The 19085-nt window shown below is 36.6% G+C and overlaps 1 protein-coding gene across 7 annotated transcripts in view; it reads right to left on the reverse strand.

Annotated features, from left to right (window-relative positions):
- The window catches only part of PPA2 (inorganic pyrophosphatase 2), a 109706-nt gene that overhangs the window by 83429 nt on the left and 7192 nt on the right, over nt 1–19085 (reverse strand). For 6 of the 7 annotated variants that reach the window (XR_012516905.1, XR_012516904.1, XR_012516903.1 and 3 more), the window contains exons 2-5: nt 9376–9440; nt 6619–6663; nt 2698–2751; nt 60–179 (exon numbers count right to left, since the gene is read on the reverse strand). Coding sequence is in view for 3 of the 7 variants with exons in the window: in XM_074396530.1 (XP_074252631.1) it covers nt 60–179; nt 2698–2751; nt 6619–6663; nt 9376–9440 (284 nt within the window). In the remaining 4 variants the exon portion in view is untranslated. The remainder of the gene's footprint in view (nt 1–59; nt 180–2697; nt 2752–6618; nt 6664–9375; nt 9441–19085) is intronic. The other variant, XM_039468521.2, reaches the window with a different exon arrangement.

A 19085-nucleotide genomic window follows, 5' to 3' on the forward strand; every position in this document is an offset into this window, starting at 1 on the left:
TTTACAAGGCAATGTTTTCAGAAGACAGAAACGTTTTACCATTATAACAAAAATGTTACCTGAGGGAGGGTACCATAATTCCAAATATAACCCTTGTAAGGGAAGATATTCGCGACATAGCGTAGCTTTCCGTCCTTTACATATTGTTTAATGGGATTCAGTGGCTCCTCAGTGGCAATCTAAGCAAATCACAGAAGGAAAAAAAAGAGACAGGATAATAATTAATTAATTCTATATCCAAATAGTATTTTTTAAAATCTGCTATTTTCAGACTAAATATTCATATTCCAACTTAATGATCATATGTACTTTAAAAGAAATTAAGCCAGCTTTTATTACTAATTTATAGTACTATATGAGAAAAACTGCTTGGAAAGGAAACACCAGATTATATATTTAGTCACTCTATTATTTATGTACTCCATTATTTCTAACACAAATAATAAAATGATTGAGATGGCAAGAGGATAAAGATTAATCAACTTGCTTTTTATTACTAATCTCAGGCTTTATTACCATCAGTCTTATGATAGTAAAGCTAACTCAAAGATTCCTACCATATATTCAATAGTGAAACACTGAAAGATTTTCCTCTAAGATTTGGAAAAAGAAAAGAATGCCCACTTTTGCTGCTTTTATTCAACATAGTATTGGACATCCTAGCCAGAGCAATTAAGCAAGAGAAAACAATAAAAGGTATCCAAGTAGGAAAGAAAGAGGTGACATTGTCACAGTTTGCTGACGATATGATCTTATATATAGAACACTTTAGAGACTCCATCAAAAAACACTGGAGATAATATAGAATCAGCCTAAGTGTCCATCAACGAACGGATAAAGAAAATATGGTAGACATACATAATAAAATAGCACTTGGCCTTAAAAAAAGCAGAAAATTCTGTCATTTGTGGCAACATAGATGAAACTGATGAACATTATAGCAAGTGAAATAAGCCAGGCACAGAAACACAAATATCTCATGTTCTCACCTGTATACGGAATTTAAAAAATCAAACTCATACAAGTAGAATTATAGTTACAGAGGGTAAGGATAGGAGGTATAGGGAAATGACAGTCAAAGGATACAAAGTCTCAGACAGGAAGAAAAAGATTTTTTGTTGTTGAGACAACAACACAACTATGAGTACAGTTAATAACGTATGGTACATTTCAAAATTGCTAAGAGTAAATTTCAAAGGTTCTCACAACAAAAAAAGATATGTTATGTGACAGATATATTATTTAGCTTGCTTTAATTATTCCATACTGTATTCGTAAGTCATAATGTCACTTTGTACCCTATAAATACTTATGATTATAAATTGTTAATTTACAATAAAGTTTAAAAATCATCAAAAAAGAGATTCTCACCAACTGATTTTATTTCAGAGTTAAGTTTTCTTTCTTTCTTTCTTTCTTTCTTTTTTTTTTTTTTTTTTTTTTTTTGAGATAGAGTTTCACTCTGTCACCCAGGCTGGAGTGCAGTAGCACAATCTCAACTCAGTGCAACCTCCCCCTCCCGGGTTCAAGCAAATCTCGTGCCTCAGTCTCCCGAGTAGCTGGGATTACAGACATCCACCACCACACAAAAATCTGTGCCCAGCTAATTTTTGTATATTTAGTAGAGATGGGGTTTTGCCATGTTGGCCAGGCTGGTCTCAAACTCCTGGCCTCAAGTGATCTGCCCAGCTTGGCCTCCCAAAGGTCTGGGATTATAGGCATGAGCCACTGTGCCCAGACTCAGTTAGTTTTCTATCAAGTATATTCACATTGCTATTTTTAAAAACTATGCTATATAGGAAACAAACAAACAAAAAATAACAAGCGACATTGAATAAAGAAACACTGCTTAAGTTAGGTAGATTCTCACAATCCTTGGATCCAGCACCTAAATGAGGTAGAGAGTAGCAACAATGATGAAACACCACACATGAAACAACACGAAAAGAAGAATCTCATATCTTTATCTTTTCCTATTAAAGTGTTAACCAAAAATACTGCCAGGACCTGGTGACAGTACTGATAATTCTCTTCCAAATATAAATTCTGAAAAATATATACCTATATAATAATACCTAATTTAATTACTTAAAATATTTGCTATCACACCCAAAGTTATAGAAGGATTATAAAACTAAACAAAGTAACATAAATTAAATTTCACCTAGAACTATAAGGAAGCTTACCTAACTGAAGAAAAAACAATAAAATTCTGAAACGCAAAAGGGAAGTTATTAATAGGTTCAATTCCCAGAAAACTTAAAAAAAAAAAAAAAAAAAAAGCTAACCAAGAAAACAGCAGATGCTCTGTGATAGTCATAAATTAAATTAACTAGGAAATGACTTCTTCCTGGTAGAGTAAAATCTAAAGGAAGGAGTCCTAAGAAATTAAAATTGCCATCAGCCCCAAATAAATGTTTCAGTTACATCTATGAACCTAATATATCTCAGAATCTACATAAATAATCTTTGAAAGTATTTGCCATTTTCAAAGGGGAAGAAAAGGAAAATTAATACAGGTATAACAAACTGAGTGGTAAATGTGAAACACTCTCTGTAAAACCATAATGTATATACTTACCTTTGAGTATTTTTCTCAACTATCTCAAATTCAAAACATTATGCCAAACAACTTGCAACAAAGTTTTATATCATTATAATCATTTCAGTTTTATATTAATAAAATGCATTGGGTACCTCCATTTTAGCATTTGTCCACCGAGGTATTTCTACAATCATATTAAATAGATTCTGCAGTTAAAAACAAAATAAAGAAAGAACATTAAAAATTTTACCTTTTATTTTTTCCATTATATCCTTTACAAGAATGCTTTAGATGTTTCACACACACACACACACACACACACACACACACACACACAATGTTTAGAGTCTGCATCCTACATCTACCTAAGCCTTAAGTTTTTTCTAAAAATTAGAGTTATTTAAAACACAGCCAAATTTAGGCCACCGTATCACTTGAGCACTAATACACAGTGTCAGCAGCTACAAGTCTGAGAACACCTTTGATGTGTAGTGACAAAACTAGAATGGAGTCAAGAAATGTGTTTCAATTTTTATTTTCCAACTAAAATAAAAGTAGAGAACTAGTCCCTCATGTAAGGATTCAGTCTCACTTTTCCAATCTGTAAAGTAAGTGTGATAATCTCTGTTCCACTCATCACACAAGGTTGTTCGGAAGATCAATGAAAATATACAGAAAATTATGAAATAAAATATATTTTTAAATGATAAAACAATAATTAAATCCAAGTTACAATCACAGTGTAAAACCAAGGACATAAGGACGGGCTATTATAGAGTTCACGAAGAGCTACACTAAATATTCTAGACTTAGCTTGCATATCTAGTGAGTTCAGATTCCCTAAAGTTATAAACTGACTATGGCTTCACTGTTTTTTTTTTTTTTTTTTAAATTTCTGAACTTTGTAGAATGCTTACACCGAAGGAGAGCCTAGGTCAATGATGAGTAAAAATAATTTCCTACAGTTTGCCTTCCAAAGAGAAAGTCTTAAGGTAAAGTGATTTGCACACCATTTTGACATCAATACATCAATAACTAACAATTTATCAGAGAAACAACCATGGCTTAAAACACTGTACTCCAAGTGTAGCCAAGGACCAGTGCCAGCTGCAAACTGATTGTTACTGGCTCATTTAGAAACATTTGTAGCAATTTAAAGAGCAATTTTTATACCTGTTGAATCTAATAATCAAAAATTGGAACCTGAATTACACTTTTCTAATAATTCCTCTTGATTATATTTTTTTAAAGTATCAGTTCATAAACAATTAGAAATAAACCAGCCAAAAAAACTAGTCCTTCATACCAAATCATTTGAGAAGCAGTGATTTAACATACTTATTTTCAATCATGTCACACATCAATACCACCTCACCAGCTTCAACCAATTAAAAACAAAAGGTTCCCAGAGCCTCATCTCTCATATACCTGAATTAAATTGCTCTGAGTGGAGCAAGGGCAACTGCTAATTTTTATAGGCTTTCCAAACAATTTTAATATGCAGGCAGAGCTGGACTAAAGCATTGCTCAACAGTATCACAGAGGTTTTCTAGTGTAACACAGAATGCTTTTATTTCAAAGAATGCTATTTACACAATTCAATGTAGATATATGCTGAGCCATAAAAATGATTTATACTAAGTTTTTCTACATAAGACTAAAGGTAACAAATGGCAAAACTGCAAGCCCATAATGAGATAAACAACAAAGGTGAGAATGAATTCTCAATAACTGCTCCTTAGAAGATATGTCCCATACCTATCTCAGCAACCTTACACACAGTCCTACTGTTATGTTTCATTTTCCATGCTCTTTCATGAGGTACCCCTGCACCTGTTTAAATACATCTAAAGTAGCTGTTAAAAAGAAAAACTGAAGTAAATGGCAGATGTTCACATAATTTATTCATCCCTAAAGCCTGGCTATAAGAGAACAAATGCCTGCTGATGAATACTCAGAGGTGACCAAAAATACCAAGCTGGTGACAATCGCTTTACACAATGACACCTACCAAAACCATTCACAGACACTTCACTTAGGCCAAATGAACAATAAAAAAGGTTTGAATTTTAAGCCTGCAAACCACACGCTCCGTCTTCATTTGCTCCTAATCACTAACAGCTTATTTCCAACCTTTGCCCTGTAATTTTTTAAAGCCAATGTTGGCCTGGTTTTCGTAAGATTAACGTTAATTATAAACCAACAATGGTTTGCCAAAATTTATATGAAAATAAAAAAGATAAAAGAAGCACAAGCCAAATCAGAAAGCTGTGTATGTAGCAACAACGGTACTTCGGTCCTTTTCTTTCTCTCCAATTTTTCCTTGTATTTTTGTTGCAGAAATCAAAATAGAAAAACTAATAACACATATGAAAAAGCTTTCAGTATATTTTATACACATGGGGAAAAGACAGGAAGAAATCATTCCTCTTCTTCTCTAATCCTGAAAATTTCAAATAAACTCAAATCAGACAGTCTCTAACATAAAAACTGTACTCGTTTTTTGTTTGAGACAGAGTCTCGCTCTTGTCTCCTGGGCTAGAGTGCAATAACGTGATGTCTGCTCACTGCAACCTCTGCCTCCCAGGTTCAAGCAACTCTAATGCCTCAGCCTCCCAAGTAGCTGGGACGACAGACAGGGTGTGTGCCACCACATCTGGCTAATTTTTGTATTTTTTTTTTTTTTAGTAGAGATAGGGCTTCACCATGTTGGCAGGATGGTCTTGATCTCTTGACCTTGTGATCTGCCCACCTCCGCCTCCCAAAGTGCTGGGATTACAGGCATGAGCCAAGGCACCCAGCCCTGGGCTCAGAATATGTTTTTCCCACTAATGTATTTCATTAACCTGAAATAACTGTTTCAGGTTAATATACTAAATCCCTGGGGATCTCTATAAACCCTTGTTCACTCAGTATCTAGGGCAGTGGTTCCCAAACTTCATGTTTATGATGTAGCTAGAATAACCAGGCCCTATCAAGCAGAGAATCTGATTTAGTAAATATGAGATGGGGCCCAGAATCTGAATTTTTAACAAGTACTCTAAGTGATTCCAGTATAGATGGTTCAAGAACCATTTTGACAAACACCAGTTTAGAAAAATAGAAGATGAATAGCAGGCAAATGTTGTAGGAATTTAAAAGCCCCCACAGGTTATGTTTGGAAGTAGATTCAAATGCTGGAGCTGTAAGTTTCAGTTGGGTAGAGAATAAATGGAAATGAAGCTGGAAAGGTAAAAGAATACAGGAAGGCAACAGGAAAAGCTGCCCAGCATCAGAATCAGAAGGATGAAAGGACACTTGTAGCAGGAGATGGGATGACAGACATCAATCAAATGTTCTAGTCCTAAGTCAAGAACTATTAAAGGTTTGACAGCCACATCTATTTATTTAGATATATTTAGAATATATATTCATTTTATATTTAGACTATATTTATTTTAGCATATAGTTGATATAAATATTTTTCTTCTCCTCTACTCTGAGGAGATTATTGTTCCTGGATTCTAAAACAGCCTCTCAAATCATCTTCTCTCTTATAATAACTTAAAATGAAATACTTCATTTATAATGAAGTACTTTTATTTTAGATCATCTCCCATGAAAATTAACTTACCACTAAAATCTAGGTTCCTGTGCTAATTCTCTCAGCTTTTCAAGCTGTAAAATAAAGCAATCATGAAATAACTAGAACAGTCAAATTCATAGAGACAGAAAGTAGAATAGTGGTTACCAGGGCCTTGGGGAAGGGGGGAAATGAGAGGAGTTGTTGAGTTTCAGTTTGGGATGATGAAAAAGTTCTGGAGATGGATGGTGATGAGGATTCCACAACAATATGAAGGAACTTAATGCCACTGAACGGTACTTTTAAAAAGCTAAAATGAATGTTATGAATATTTTTACCACAATTAAAAAAAAAAATAAATGGCAATAGCTGCCTCAAAGTAAAACATCAGAATGCTTATGAAAGTCTTGCAGGGGTAAAAACCCTATATCGCTTTACAAATGCAAACTATCATCAAGGTCTTCAACAGAAAATAAAAGTGATTCACAAAAATAAAAACTTCTGGATATACCTCATTTTCATCATTTTGCGCTTTCTTTGTAGAAATGCCATTTTCCTATAAAAGACAAGACTGTGTTTATGATCGCAATATTTCATGAAAGTATACAGTGGCACTGCATAGCAATAGAAATATGACTATGGTTCAGACATTCTATACAAGGATTTGTCCACAAATCTGAGTCAACAGAGAACATACCAAATGCCCACTTTGTTTTTCCCTGACCATTTGCATCCCCAGCATAGAGTATCAAAGTGCTTCATAAAATAAATGATCAGAAAAGCTAAATCTCTTTCAACTATATTTACCCAGTTTTTATAAAACAGGTCTTTAAGGAAAGACTGGTGGTTTCCAGTGACTATGCTTAAAACAGTCATTTCATTATTGAAATGAAGCTCCGGGGAGCATGACTAACAAGCCGTGAAAGTACTCAGCTGCACCTTCTGCCTGTGAATTCTACCAAGGTGTGATTACTATGCCTCCATGGAGCACTTTTTTCTCTTTTTCTCTTTTCCCATTACACCAAGCACTTTTAAATTAAAACTGACTTCACGGTGGGTTGGGGAGAAAAATTATGCCATTCACAAATGCTCAACCAGTATGTGTAATGTTCATACACCAAAATGACTACTAATGAAGAAAACAAAACAAACAGAAAAATAATTATTCTAAATCAGCCCTGAAACATTATTTTTGTTCTTAATAAACCACATCCCAAAGCACAAAGCCGGAGTTTTAATCATTACTGAGATCTAGAGAAACCTGTTTACACAACCACCATGGGTACCTATTTCCCTATCTCCAGAATTCACTAGTATATCCTATTGTATTTGCCAGCCCTATTGTCAATTTTGCCTAATCCCAAATTTCATATTCCTCAAAACCCGTCCTCCTTAGACAAAATGTTACTCTCACTGACATGTTTCTAGCTTACTCCCTTTTCCACCTCCACCTTTACTACACGATTCTCAAAAAAAAAAAAAAAATACAGCTTTATTATTATTGTTGTTGTGATGAGGTGTACAGATTTTGTTACACCATATTCCTGACAACACTACCCACCAGTCACATTTTATCTTACATTTTCCTGTTGTATTTGTATATCACTTAACATTACCTGACTGACTTGTTTTACGGTTATCTCCTCCAACTGAGTGAAAACTACATCTATCTTATTTATTACTATACCCACAGTGCCTAGAACAGTGCCTGGCTCATAATGGGCACTCAATGACTATTGACTGAATGAATAAATTAATGAATAAGTGAATGCATGCACTTCTGGCCAAAAGCAAAGAGAGGTGTTGGGAGACATGAGATTTTTAGGTTTGAAAGTTCAGTAGCCAAAACAAAACACAGGAACAGATATGCACACACACTCACACTCTCACATGGACACACACAGTAACATAGAGTTCTTTTTGCCTCTGGTTTCCTTCTACTGTCCTGGAGTTGCACACTTAAAAATGAGCTGGAGGCATTACACAAGAGAAATGAGTACAAACTCTGGAGTTAGAGCACCTAAATTCAATCCCACCTCCAAAACACACTAGATTTGTGATGATCGGCAAGGTTCTTAGCCTTGTTAACAAAATAAGGGTAATAGTAGTAGTGCCAGAAGGATTGAGATAAGCATGTCAAGCAAGGAACACAGTGCCTGGCTAAGCACCACAAGCACTTAATAAATCCCTGATATTATTCTACTAGCAGTTCCTTATTTTGAAGAGCTGGGAAGCAGCATGAATCCTCCTTCACATCCCATAACCTCCATAACCTCACTATGATGCATGATATTCAGCCTCTGAGGTAACCCAGGGTCAAAGGACCCTTGCATCTGAAGCAGCCTCCTCACTTCTTCACTTGCCTCTGCCCCTACATTAATCTCCTCACATCCTACAACATCTAACCCCATTAAGCAGTTCCATATAATTTCAACTGGGAATGTGGTCCTGGTTATTTACTTAACAGCTGTCTCCCCTTAAAAAAATTGGTAATTCATCACTAGGATTTTAAGGAAATAACTTACAACTTAATGATGATCATGAATATCCACTACCAGATATGCCATCTTACCAACTAATCAGGAGAGAGCGCAAAATACTCCAATGATTTTCAGGCCCAAATCAATGATTTTGATTTGATAGCATCAGTTCTCCTGGGACCTTTCACACCCTGACACCTGTCAAGTGATTTTCAGTTCTCAGAGAAGACCTATTCAAACACCATCATTTTTACCCCTGCTTTATTTATCTAGCACCTGTTTCATAGAGTGGTTAAAGATCATGAGCTTTGTGGTCAGAAATACTAATTCAAAAACTGGCTCTGGCACTTACCAGATCTTAGAGAAGTCATTGAAAATGCCTCGAGCCTCAGTGTTCTTGGAGAAGATAAAAGCAATTCGTAACAATTAAATAACATTATGTTCACATAGTGGCTAGCAAAAAAAAAAAAAAAATCCACAAATGTTAGCTAATTATTATTGTAAATAAACATCTTGTTAACTTCCTAAATTACTACTCTTGAATCTTTATTTCCTACCAAATTCTAAGTTTTATGGACCAGTAACATCCCTTTCTACCAATTCCTCATGGAAGAATCCTATTCTCATACAAATTTTAATTCATATAGGAGGCTTATGACCCTGTTATAACAACTCCTGTCTGTCCTCCTGACTTCCAACATTTTTTCCTTTCAAGGTGCTTCCAAAAACCATCTTATGGTGATACTGAAAGTACACATTTTCATTCCCAAAACAAGTAAAAACAATACCTCTTTAGAGTTCACCTTCAGAGGAATATCATGAAAAGGGGAAATGTAGTGACCAGTTACATTCTCTGCAAAGAAAAAAAACAAACAGAATTAAAGCAACAGACACGTTGTTCTTTACAGCAATACTATCTTTATCCACTTTTAAACTTACCTGCTTTTTTCAAAGCTAATTTTAACTCCCAACTTAAAGTTGATTCAACTTTTAAAACCTGACACAATCTAAGGACCAAAAAGAAATATATACCAACTAAACCATGTTTGGGTTGCTGAAATCATTTACTTATCCCTGCGGCTTAAAATAATCAGATATCTATCTTATATCTATCTTAAAATATAAGATAGAGTAAAACCCAAAATATTAAAAACAAAACAAAACAAAAAAACAAAAACTCACTTTTGAAAAAGAGACTCATTAAGCGAATTCTATTAAAACTGATTTCAATTTCCCTTTGGAAAACCTAATAATAGTATTCCCAATTTCCATCTACTATCCATAGGAAAAAAAGTCCAAAGGTCCTATTCAATTAAAAGAAAAGAAACATTGTTTCCAATCAATGTGGTAAGGATGCTAATACTAAAGTAAGCTTAGAACAAAAACAAACTTCAATAACAGAAACTATCCTACCTTAATGAGTATTTTAAATACTTTCAAAAGTATGTATTATTTAAATAAACACGATCCCTTTTAAATAAATACAATGCTCTTTTACTGGAATACATCTGTTTCTAAAAGATAAGCTTAATATTAATAGAGCCCTAAAAATTTTTCACTTTGTAATTTCCTAAATCAGGGTGTTCTGCTTCTGGCCTGCTACCTCTCTGGCATAATTTTCAAATTCAGATTTCAGGAACATTTTAACAAAATAAAACAAAGACTGGCTACATCCCAATAGCAATGAGCACACCAACAACAACATCTTGGTTTTTTTCTTTCTTTTTTTTTGGAGACAAGATCTGGAGTGCAGTGGCATGACCATGGCTCACTGCAGCCTGAATCTCCTGGTCTCAAGCTACCCTCCCACTTCAAGCCTCCAGAGTAGCTGGGACTACAGGTATGCACTACTATACCCAGCTAGGTTTTAAATATTCTATACAGACAGGGTCTTGCTATGTTGCCCAGGTTTGTCTCAAAGTCTTGAGCTCAAGCAATCCACCCACTTTGGGCCTCCCAAAGTGTTGGAATTAGAGGTGTCAGCCACTGCACCTGGCCCAGATTTTGGTTTTGAAATGCCATTCTCCAATAATAGGAACTAGGCCTCCTTGAGAAATGCCTGATTTTAATGCAGGAGCAAAGAATACACAAGAGCCAGGAACATCTTGTTGGGTCAGAAGGCAACCAAGTGCTCAAAAATCAAAAGATTGAAGGTATGGTAAAGGGAAATGTGAACCAATCTGAAACAGCTCCCAAAGACCAAAGCTGGAACAATTTGAGCAACAAAATATAAAATAAATATACCTGAATCCACATGAATACAAATAAATGATAAAATAAATAAATGAGAGAGAAGAAACAAATCCAAGATTGAGAAACTATAACAGATTGGAAGACACTAAGGAAACATGATGACTAAATGCAGTCTGGTATGCTGAACCAGATCCTGGAACAGAAAACTGACATTACTGGAAAAACAATTGAAATCCAAATACAATCTAGTTTAGCTAAAAGTTTAGTTAAGGCCATGTGCCAATGTCAGTCTCTTAGTTTACAATGGCAATGTAAACTAAATTTACAATGGCAATGGTAAATGATGTTAAGATATTAGGGAAAAACTGGGTGAGGGGTATGTTGGAATCTTGCACTAACTTTGCAGCTTAAGCCAATCTAAAACTATTCCAAAATGAAAAGTTTATTAAACAACAACAAAATAAGCCTTTGCATTTGTCCAATAAAAATAGAGGCAGATAACTTTAACAATGAAGTTGTTAATTCCCACCAATATTTTATTTCCCCCTACCATGCTGTATGCTTTACCTTAGCACTTATCACTAGAATTAAGTGCTGGAGTTTTGGTAGTTGTTCATTTTTGTTTGAGCTTTCTACTGGATCTCCAAAATGTAGAAAAAGTACCTGGCACTTAATAAGCATCCAATATATATTTGCTGAGCAAATATGTGTTAGATAAATATCTCTATTACTTTTCTAAACATAATAGATACTAAAGTTGGCCACTTTATTTTTCCCTTTAAACTGTTAACATAATTTTTATTTTCCCACCTTAGCAACAAGGTAATTCCTGAAGGATGTGTGCACAAGGCAGGGATAAAAATAAGAAAGAGCACACAAATGGTGAAGTACATAAAACTCTGGCTATAACCTATAAACCCCTTTTCATCAGTTAAAAGGATGCACTTTAAAAAAAAAAAAAAAGAAACCTTCTCTTTGATATATTACATCAGACTTTCTGCCTGATTTACGAAGTTATCTATGATCAACACAAGAACACAAAAAACAAAATTACCAATTTTTTGCATGTTTATTTTTCTAAACATAATAGATACCACAGTGGGCCATATTTACTTATTTTTGATTAAAATAAAATATGGTGATGGAAACTGGAAATGGTGCACTTGCTTTGGAAAACAGTTTGGTAGTTTCGTGTAAAGATATAATTAGCATGTAACCCAGAAATCGCACTAAGTATTTAACTGAGAAATAAAAACATGTTCACCCAAAAATCTCTAAGTGTTTGTAGTGTGACATTGGTAAAAGCCCCATAAAACTGCATACCTCACCATACCTTGGCTTTCTGTTGAAACTGCTCTCTGTAACCGCTTTATTCAAAAATCACCAAAAAACTGTAAACAACCCAATGTACAACTAGTAAATGGAGAAAAACTATGTTATACTCATATAATATCTTTTAATTATGGTTTATTAATTACTCCACAAAAACGAATGCACAATAAAATGGATGCATCTAAATACATTATATCAAGTGAAAGAAGCTCAATTCAATTCCACTTACATGACATTCTGGAAAAGGCAAATCTACAAGATAAGGAGCAGATCAGTGGCTGGTTGCCAGGGTCTGAGGGTAAGAGAGTAGGCTGACTCTAAAGGAGGCCACTTGGAGGGACAGACTTGCTCTGTACTTTCACTGTGATGCTGTTTACACAAATCTGTGCTCATGTGACAACTCAGAAGTGTTCACAGAAAAAGTAAAATTTACTGTATGTAATTTTAAAAATAAATAAATACGGAGTTGAAAGACAACTAGGAGGATGTTAAGAAGACATACACAGCCCTCTGCATCTGCAGATTCAAACAACTGCAAATAAAAAATATTCTGTATTTTTCTTTAAATACAACAATAAACATAATACAAATAAAACAATACAATATAACAACTATTTACACAGCATTACAAGTTATCAGATATTGTAAGTAATCCAAAGAGGATTTAAAGTAGAGAGGAGGGCTTCTTTCTCTTGGCTTCTTTCCACCCTCCTTCATCCATCAGGAAAAAAAACAACCAGGAATGCATAGGTCATATGTAATTACTATACCATTCTATATCAGGGACTGAACATCTGCAAATTTTGGTATCTATGAGGGTTCTAGAAGCAATCTCCTGCAAATAGAGGGACAACTGTTACATATAAATGGAAGCTCTTGTTCCAAGAACAATCATCAATCTGTGATTGTCCTCTCTTCAAGTCACCAAAGTAAAAAAGGTAGAATTCTGAAGAGAAAAAAATACAATCCCTTTAACAGATTACTTTGATTGTTCATTTGGGACCTATCATTGCAATGAAAATTAACAATAATTTCAGCTGTAAGAATCCAGGAAGTAACACAAACAAGAAAAGTTTTTTATCATGGGGGTAAAAGAAACTTAACAGAAAAGCTAGGCTGCCTTTGCAACTGAGAGTAAATAAGTCTAGGACACTGATTTGGTGTCAAATTTCCCTAAAGATCCAATGCTCTTGTTAACTGTGGACAAGCCCAATAAACTTATTAAGATGTCAGATCGTCTATACACACACACACACACACACACACACACACACACACACACACACACATATGTAGTTTTGTAATTGTCACATGGAAGGTAAAAAGATTACAAATGAGTGAATGGTCTGTATTTACTGACTTACATAACCATACCTACTAGAAGCTATTTCATGAAATAGTATTAATAAAAATGTAATAATGAAAAAAAAGTAAAAATATAACTATTTCTAGAAAACCAATATGGCCTTAGATCTCAGATAATGATAATGCTTTAATGGGTAATATATCTATAAATTTGCACAGGAGCTATGACTAGAAAGGCCAAAAGCCAGACTTCTAGTTACTAAACTTGATAAAAATGGCAACTGAAGAGAATGATGAGGTTCATAAAATTGAAGCAGAGCTTTATTTCTCATAAAGGGGTGCAACCTGCACGCATGCTCAATTGAACTTCATGCTTCTCCATGGGATCATGTTCAAAAAACGGTGGTGGTAGCATGATCTGAGGGTGGAATTTTCAGCTCTCTGATGTCAAAAGGTGAAGCAGAAAACATGAAAACCCTCACTGCACATTCTCCACAGATTTGCCAGAACCACTCTTATCAGGAGGGAATGCTGGTCAGTTGCTTTGTGGAAACCATAAAAGGGAAGGGCAGCAGTCAGGCTTTTAGTTGGTATCATCCAGGGTGTCTTCTGAAAGAGATGGTTTTTATTTAGCACTTAGGGAAGAAAACTTAACGGCACTTAGTGAGTGAAAGGGTGTAAGCAGGCAGGTTTGACCTCCCCATTCCAGTCATGACCAAGAACTCAGTTTTCAAGGTTTCTCTAGCATCCCCCTTGGCCCAAGCCTCCCTGTAAGTTCTTAACTGGCTAATGTTAATACTTTATACCTTAATTCTTTATTCCACCAGATATACTGATATGGTTTGGCTGTGTCCTCACCCAAATCTTATCTTGAATCCTCACGTGTTGTGGGAGGAACCCAGTGGGAGGTAACTGAATCATGGGGGCAAGTCTTTCCCGTGCTGTTCTTGTGATAGTGAATAAGTCTGATGAGATCTGATGATTATATAAGAGGGGGTTTCCCTGCACAAGCTCTCTTCTTGTCTGCCACCATATGAGATGCGCCTTTCACCTTCTATCATGATGGTGAGGTCTCTCCAGCCACATGGAACTGTAAGTCCAATAAACCTGTTTCATTTGTAAATTCCCGAGTCTCAGGTATGTCTTTATCAGCAGCATGAAAATGGACTAATACAATTGGTACCAGTAGAGTAGGGTGCTGCTGAAAAGATAACCTAAAAATGTGGAAGCAACTTTGTAACTGGGTAACAGGCAGAGTCTGGAACAGTTTGGAGGGCTCTGAAGAAGACAGGAAAATGTGGGAAAGTGTGGAACTCCCAAGAGACTTGTTGAATGGCTTTGACCAAAATGCTGATAATGACATGGACAATGAAATCCAGGCTGAGGTGGTCTCACATGGAGATGAGGAACTTGTTGGGAACTAAAGCAAGGGTGATTCTTGTTATGTTTTAGCAAAGAGACTAGCAGCATTACAACCCTGCCCTAGAGATTTGTGGAACTTTGAACTTGAGAGAGATGATTTTAGGATATCTACTGGAGGAAGAAATTTCTAAGCAGCAAAGCATTTAACAGATGACTTGGGTATTATTAAAAGCATTCAGAGCAGGCCGGCCGCGGTGGCTCAAGCCTGTAATCCCAGCACTTTGGGAGGCTGAGGCGGGTGGATCATGAGGTCAAGAGATCGAGACCATCCTGGTCAACATGGTGAAACCCCGTCTCTACTAAAGATACAAAAAATTAGCTGGGCATGGTGGCACGTGCCTGTAATCCCAGCTACTCAGGAGGCTGAGGCAGGAGAATTGCTTGAACCCAGGGGGCAGAGGTTGCGGTGAGCCGAGATCGTGCCATTGCACTCCAGCCTGAGTAACAAGAGTGAAACTCCGTCTCAAAAAAAAAAAAAAAAAAAAAGCATTCAGAGCATAGAAATTTGGAAAATCTGAAGCCTAACAATGTGATACAAAAGAAAATACCATTTTCTGAGAAGAAATTCAAGCTGACTGCAGAAATTTGCATAAGTAATGAGGAGCCAAAAGTTCATCCCCAAGATAATATGAAAATGTCTCCACGGCATGTCAGAGGTCTTCACGGCAGCCCCTCCCATTACAGGCCCAGAGGCCGAGGAAGAAAAGGTGGTTTAGTGGGCTGGGCCCAGGGTCCCTCTACAGTGTGCAGCCTAGGGAGTTGGTGCCCTGAGTACCAGGCAGTCTAGCCATGTCTAAAAGGGGCCAAGGTACAGCTATGGTTTTTGCTTGAGAGGGTGGAAGCCCCAAGCCTTGGAGGCTTCCATGTGGTGTTGAGCCTGTAGGTGCACAGAAGACAAGAATTGAGATTTGGGAACCTCTGCCTAGATTTCAGAAGATGCATGGAAATGCCTGGATGCTCACCAAAAGTTTGCTGCAGGGGCAGGGCCCTCCTGGAGAATCTCTGCTAGAGGAATGTGGAAGGGAAATATGAGGTCAGAGCCCCGACACAGAGTCCCCGCTGGGGCACTGCCAAGTGGAGCTATGAGAAGAGGGCCACTGTCTCTAGACCACAGAATGGTAGATCCACCAACAGCCTGCACCATGTGCCTGGAAAGGCTGCAGACACTCAATGTCAGCCTATGAAAGCAGTAAAGTAGGGGGACTATACCCTGCAAAGCCACAGTGGTGGAGCTGTCCAAGACCATGGGAACTCACCTCTTGTATCAGCATGACCTATATGTAAGACATGTAGTCAAAGGAGATCATTTTGGAGCTTTAAGATTTGATGGCCCTGCTGAATTTTGGATTTGTAAGGGGCCTATAGCCCCTTTGTTTTGACCAATTTATCTCATTTGGAACAGCTATATTTACCCAATACCTGTGCCCCATTGTATCCAGGAAGTAACTAACTTGTTTTTGATTTTACAGGCTCATAGGTGGAAGGGACTTGCCTTGTCTCGGATAAGACTTTGGACTGCTGACTTTGAGTTAATGTTGAAATGAATTAAATTTGGGAGACTATTGGGAAGGCATAATTGGTTTTGAAACATTAAGACATAAGATCTGAGTGGGGCCAGGGGCAAAATAATATGGTTTGGCTGTGTCCCCACCCAAATCTCTTCTTGATTTCCATGTGGGAGGTAATTGAATCATGGGGGCAAGTCCTTCCTATGCTGTTCTCGTGACAGTGAATACGACTTATGAGATCTGATGATTATATGGGTGAATTTCCCTGCACAAGCTCTATTCTCTTGTCTGCCACCAGATGAGATGTGCCTTTCACCTTCTGCCATGACTGTGAGGCCTCCCTAGTCATGTGGAACTCTAAGTCCAATAAACCTCTTTTTTTGTAAATTGCCCAGCCTCAGGTATGTCTTTATCAGCAGCGTGAAAAAGAACTAATAAAAATTTTTGTATTTCTTGACATCAATAACCTGCCTTTTTACCTTTTTTCTCATTCTTCTAATTTTTATCTTCTGTACTTTTATTTTTTCATATCAAGGCTGACAGAATATTCTGTAATCATACTGAATTTTCTATGCTTTCCCTATTATATAGATACAAATTTTCTCTTAGAAAAGAAGAACCTGGAAGTCTTACTATTATGCAGATCCTTGAACCACCATCCTATATCTAGTGAATCAAAATCTCAAGGAGGGAGAAATAGATATCTGTATTTTTGGCAAAAACCCAAAATAATTCTCACACTCAGGTGTATGAGAAGCACTGTCTACGTGTTTATTTTTGATGAGGAGGATGCTATAATTAAATTTCCTTTTTTGTTCAACTTGTATTTTTCTTTGTGCTTCTAATTATCTTTCTTACATTGTCAAAATCACATCTATAAATTATTCCAATGCCTTATAGGTATCATCAAAACTATGGAATCCTCTCTTTACCCAAACAGGTCCCTCAGGAACCCTCTATCCTCAAGCTGCAATTCGAACTGGATGATTTCTGGGCATCCTAAGACTGCTTCTTTGCTCTCCAGCTGTGATCTATCATTTTCTGAATCACGTGCATTCATGTTTTTTTGGTTTACTTACTTGTCTTGCAGGAGCATATCCCTAATTAGTGCTCTGTAAGAACGACTGCACATGAGGCCAATTTCTCAAGTTGTTAAATGTTTAAAATGTCTTTACTCAGTCCTCACTCCAGATTGACAGTTGGCTGAGTAGAGAATTCTAGGAGAAAAATTCTTTACTCTCAGAATTTCAAAGGCATTATTCCAGTCTTCGGGCATTCAGTGTTGCAGGTCTGTTATCTGACCACTCCCCAAGCCCCACCCCCAGCAAGACATGTAGGATACTCTGAACAGCTGTATAATAATGTGACGGAGGAGTCAGAACACTTGGGTCCTTCAATTCTTAGCTTTTTTTTCTATTATCCCTTTTACAATTTCTTCTCCATTTTTCTTTCCTTCTGAAACCCATATGAGCCAAATGTTGGACTTTCCAGATTCAATCTCTATGTTACTTCTTCTTGCCTCCTTTTTCTATCTCTGACATTTTGTTCTACTTTCTGTTAGATTTCTTTACCTTATCTTCTAATTCACCTATATTCATTTCCTAGCACTGCTGTAACAAACTACCACAAACTTCGTGGCCTAAAACAGAACATCATTCAACCCACTACACCTTCTACTGAGTTACTTGTTTTAACAAGTTATTTGTTAAAGGTCTTGGTCTTTGATTGTCATTTCTTAATAGCCCACTCGTCCTTTCCATTATAACAGATGTAATAACTTTAAAAATCTCAGAGAACACTCATTTGACCTTCCAAAATTCAAGTTTCTTGTTTTTCCCATTTCATTTGTAAATTTTCCTTAAATTCATTCATTAAATATTTACTGAACATACACACTACACTAAGCAGGATTCTGGGTACTAGATACAAATTCCAATTCCCAGCTCTTACGGAAATCACATTCTAATTGGGGTGTAGAAGCAATAATTATGTGTTTATTCTATCATGTATCATAAGCACTATAAAGGAAAACAAATTAGAGAAAGTGAAGAACAAAAAATGAAAATGTTACCTGTGACAAATCCCTATGGCTTTGCAACAATCTCAGTTCTTGCCTCCTCAGAAAAAGATTTCAACTGAGGGGCATAAGGCAGGAAAGGTCGAGGCAAGTTTTAGAGATAAAATTAGTTTATTAAAATACAACATTTTAGAGCAGGAACAAAAGGAAGGAAAGTACACTTGGCAGAGAGCAAATAGGCCAGCTTGAAAGACAAATGCACGATCTGACCTTTCAACTTGGGTTTTATAAGTTGGCATACTTCCAGGATCTTGCGTCCCATCTCCCCTGATTCTTCCCTTGGGGCAGGCTGTCTGAATACAGTGGCCTTCTAGCACTTGGGAAGGGGACCATGTGCAAAGTGTTTACTGGAGTTGTACCCATGTTCACTTGAGGTGTTCCCCTTACCAGTAGAATGTCCCTAGGAGCTCCTATACCAAACTCTGCCATTTTGCCTCTTACTGCAAATGCTTGAGCCCACTCACCCAGTTCTTGAGATCTTATGTGAAGATGCTGACCACATTCTGTTTATTTGAAGACTCCCTTTCCCTGGCGCAAGCTGCAACCAATTATTATTTTAGAGAAACAGTTAACAGCTGCCTGACTATCACCTGATCGCTGCCTATCTAGGGCAGAGGAGCCCTCTTCTATCCTGCTCATGCAGGGATGGCAGGAGCACACT

The sequence above is a fragment of the Saimiri boliviensis genome, chromosome 3 (genome assembly GCF_048565385.1).
Source record: "Saimiri boliviensis isolate mSaiBol1 chromosome 3, mSaiBol1.pri, whole genome shotgun sequence".
NCBI lineage: Eukaryota > Metazoa > Chordata > Mammalia > Primates > Cebidae > Saimiri > Saimiri boliviensis.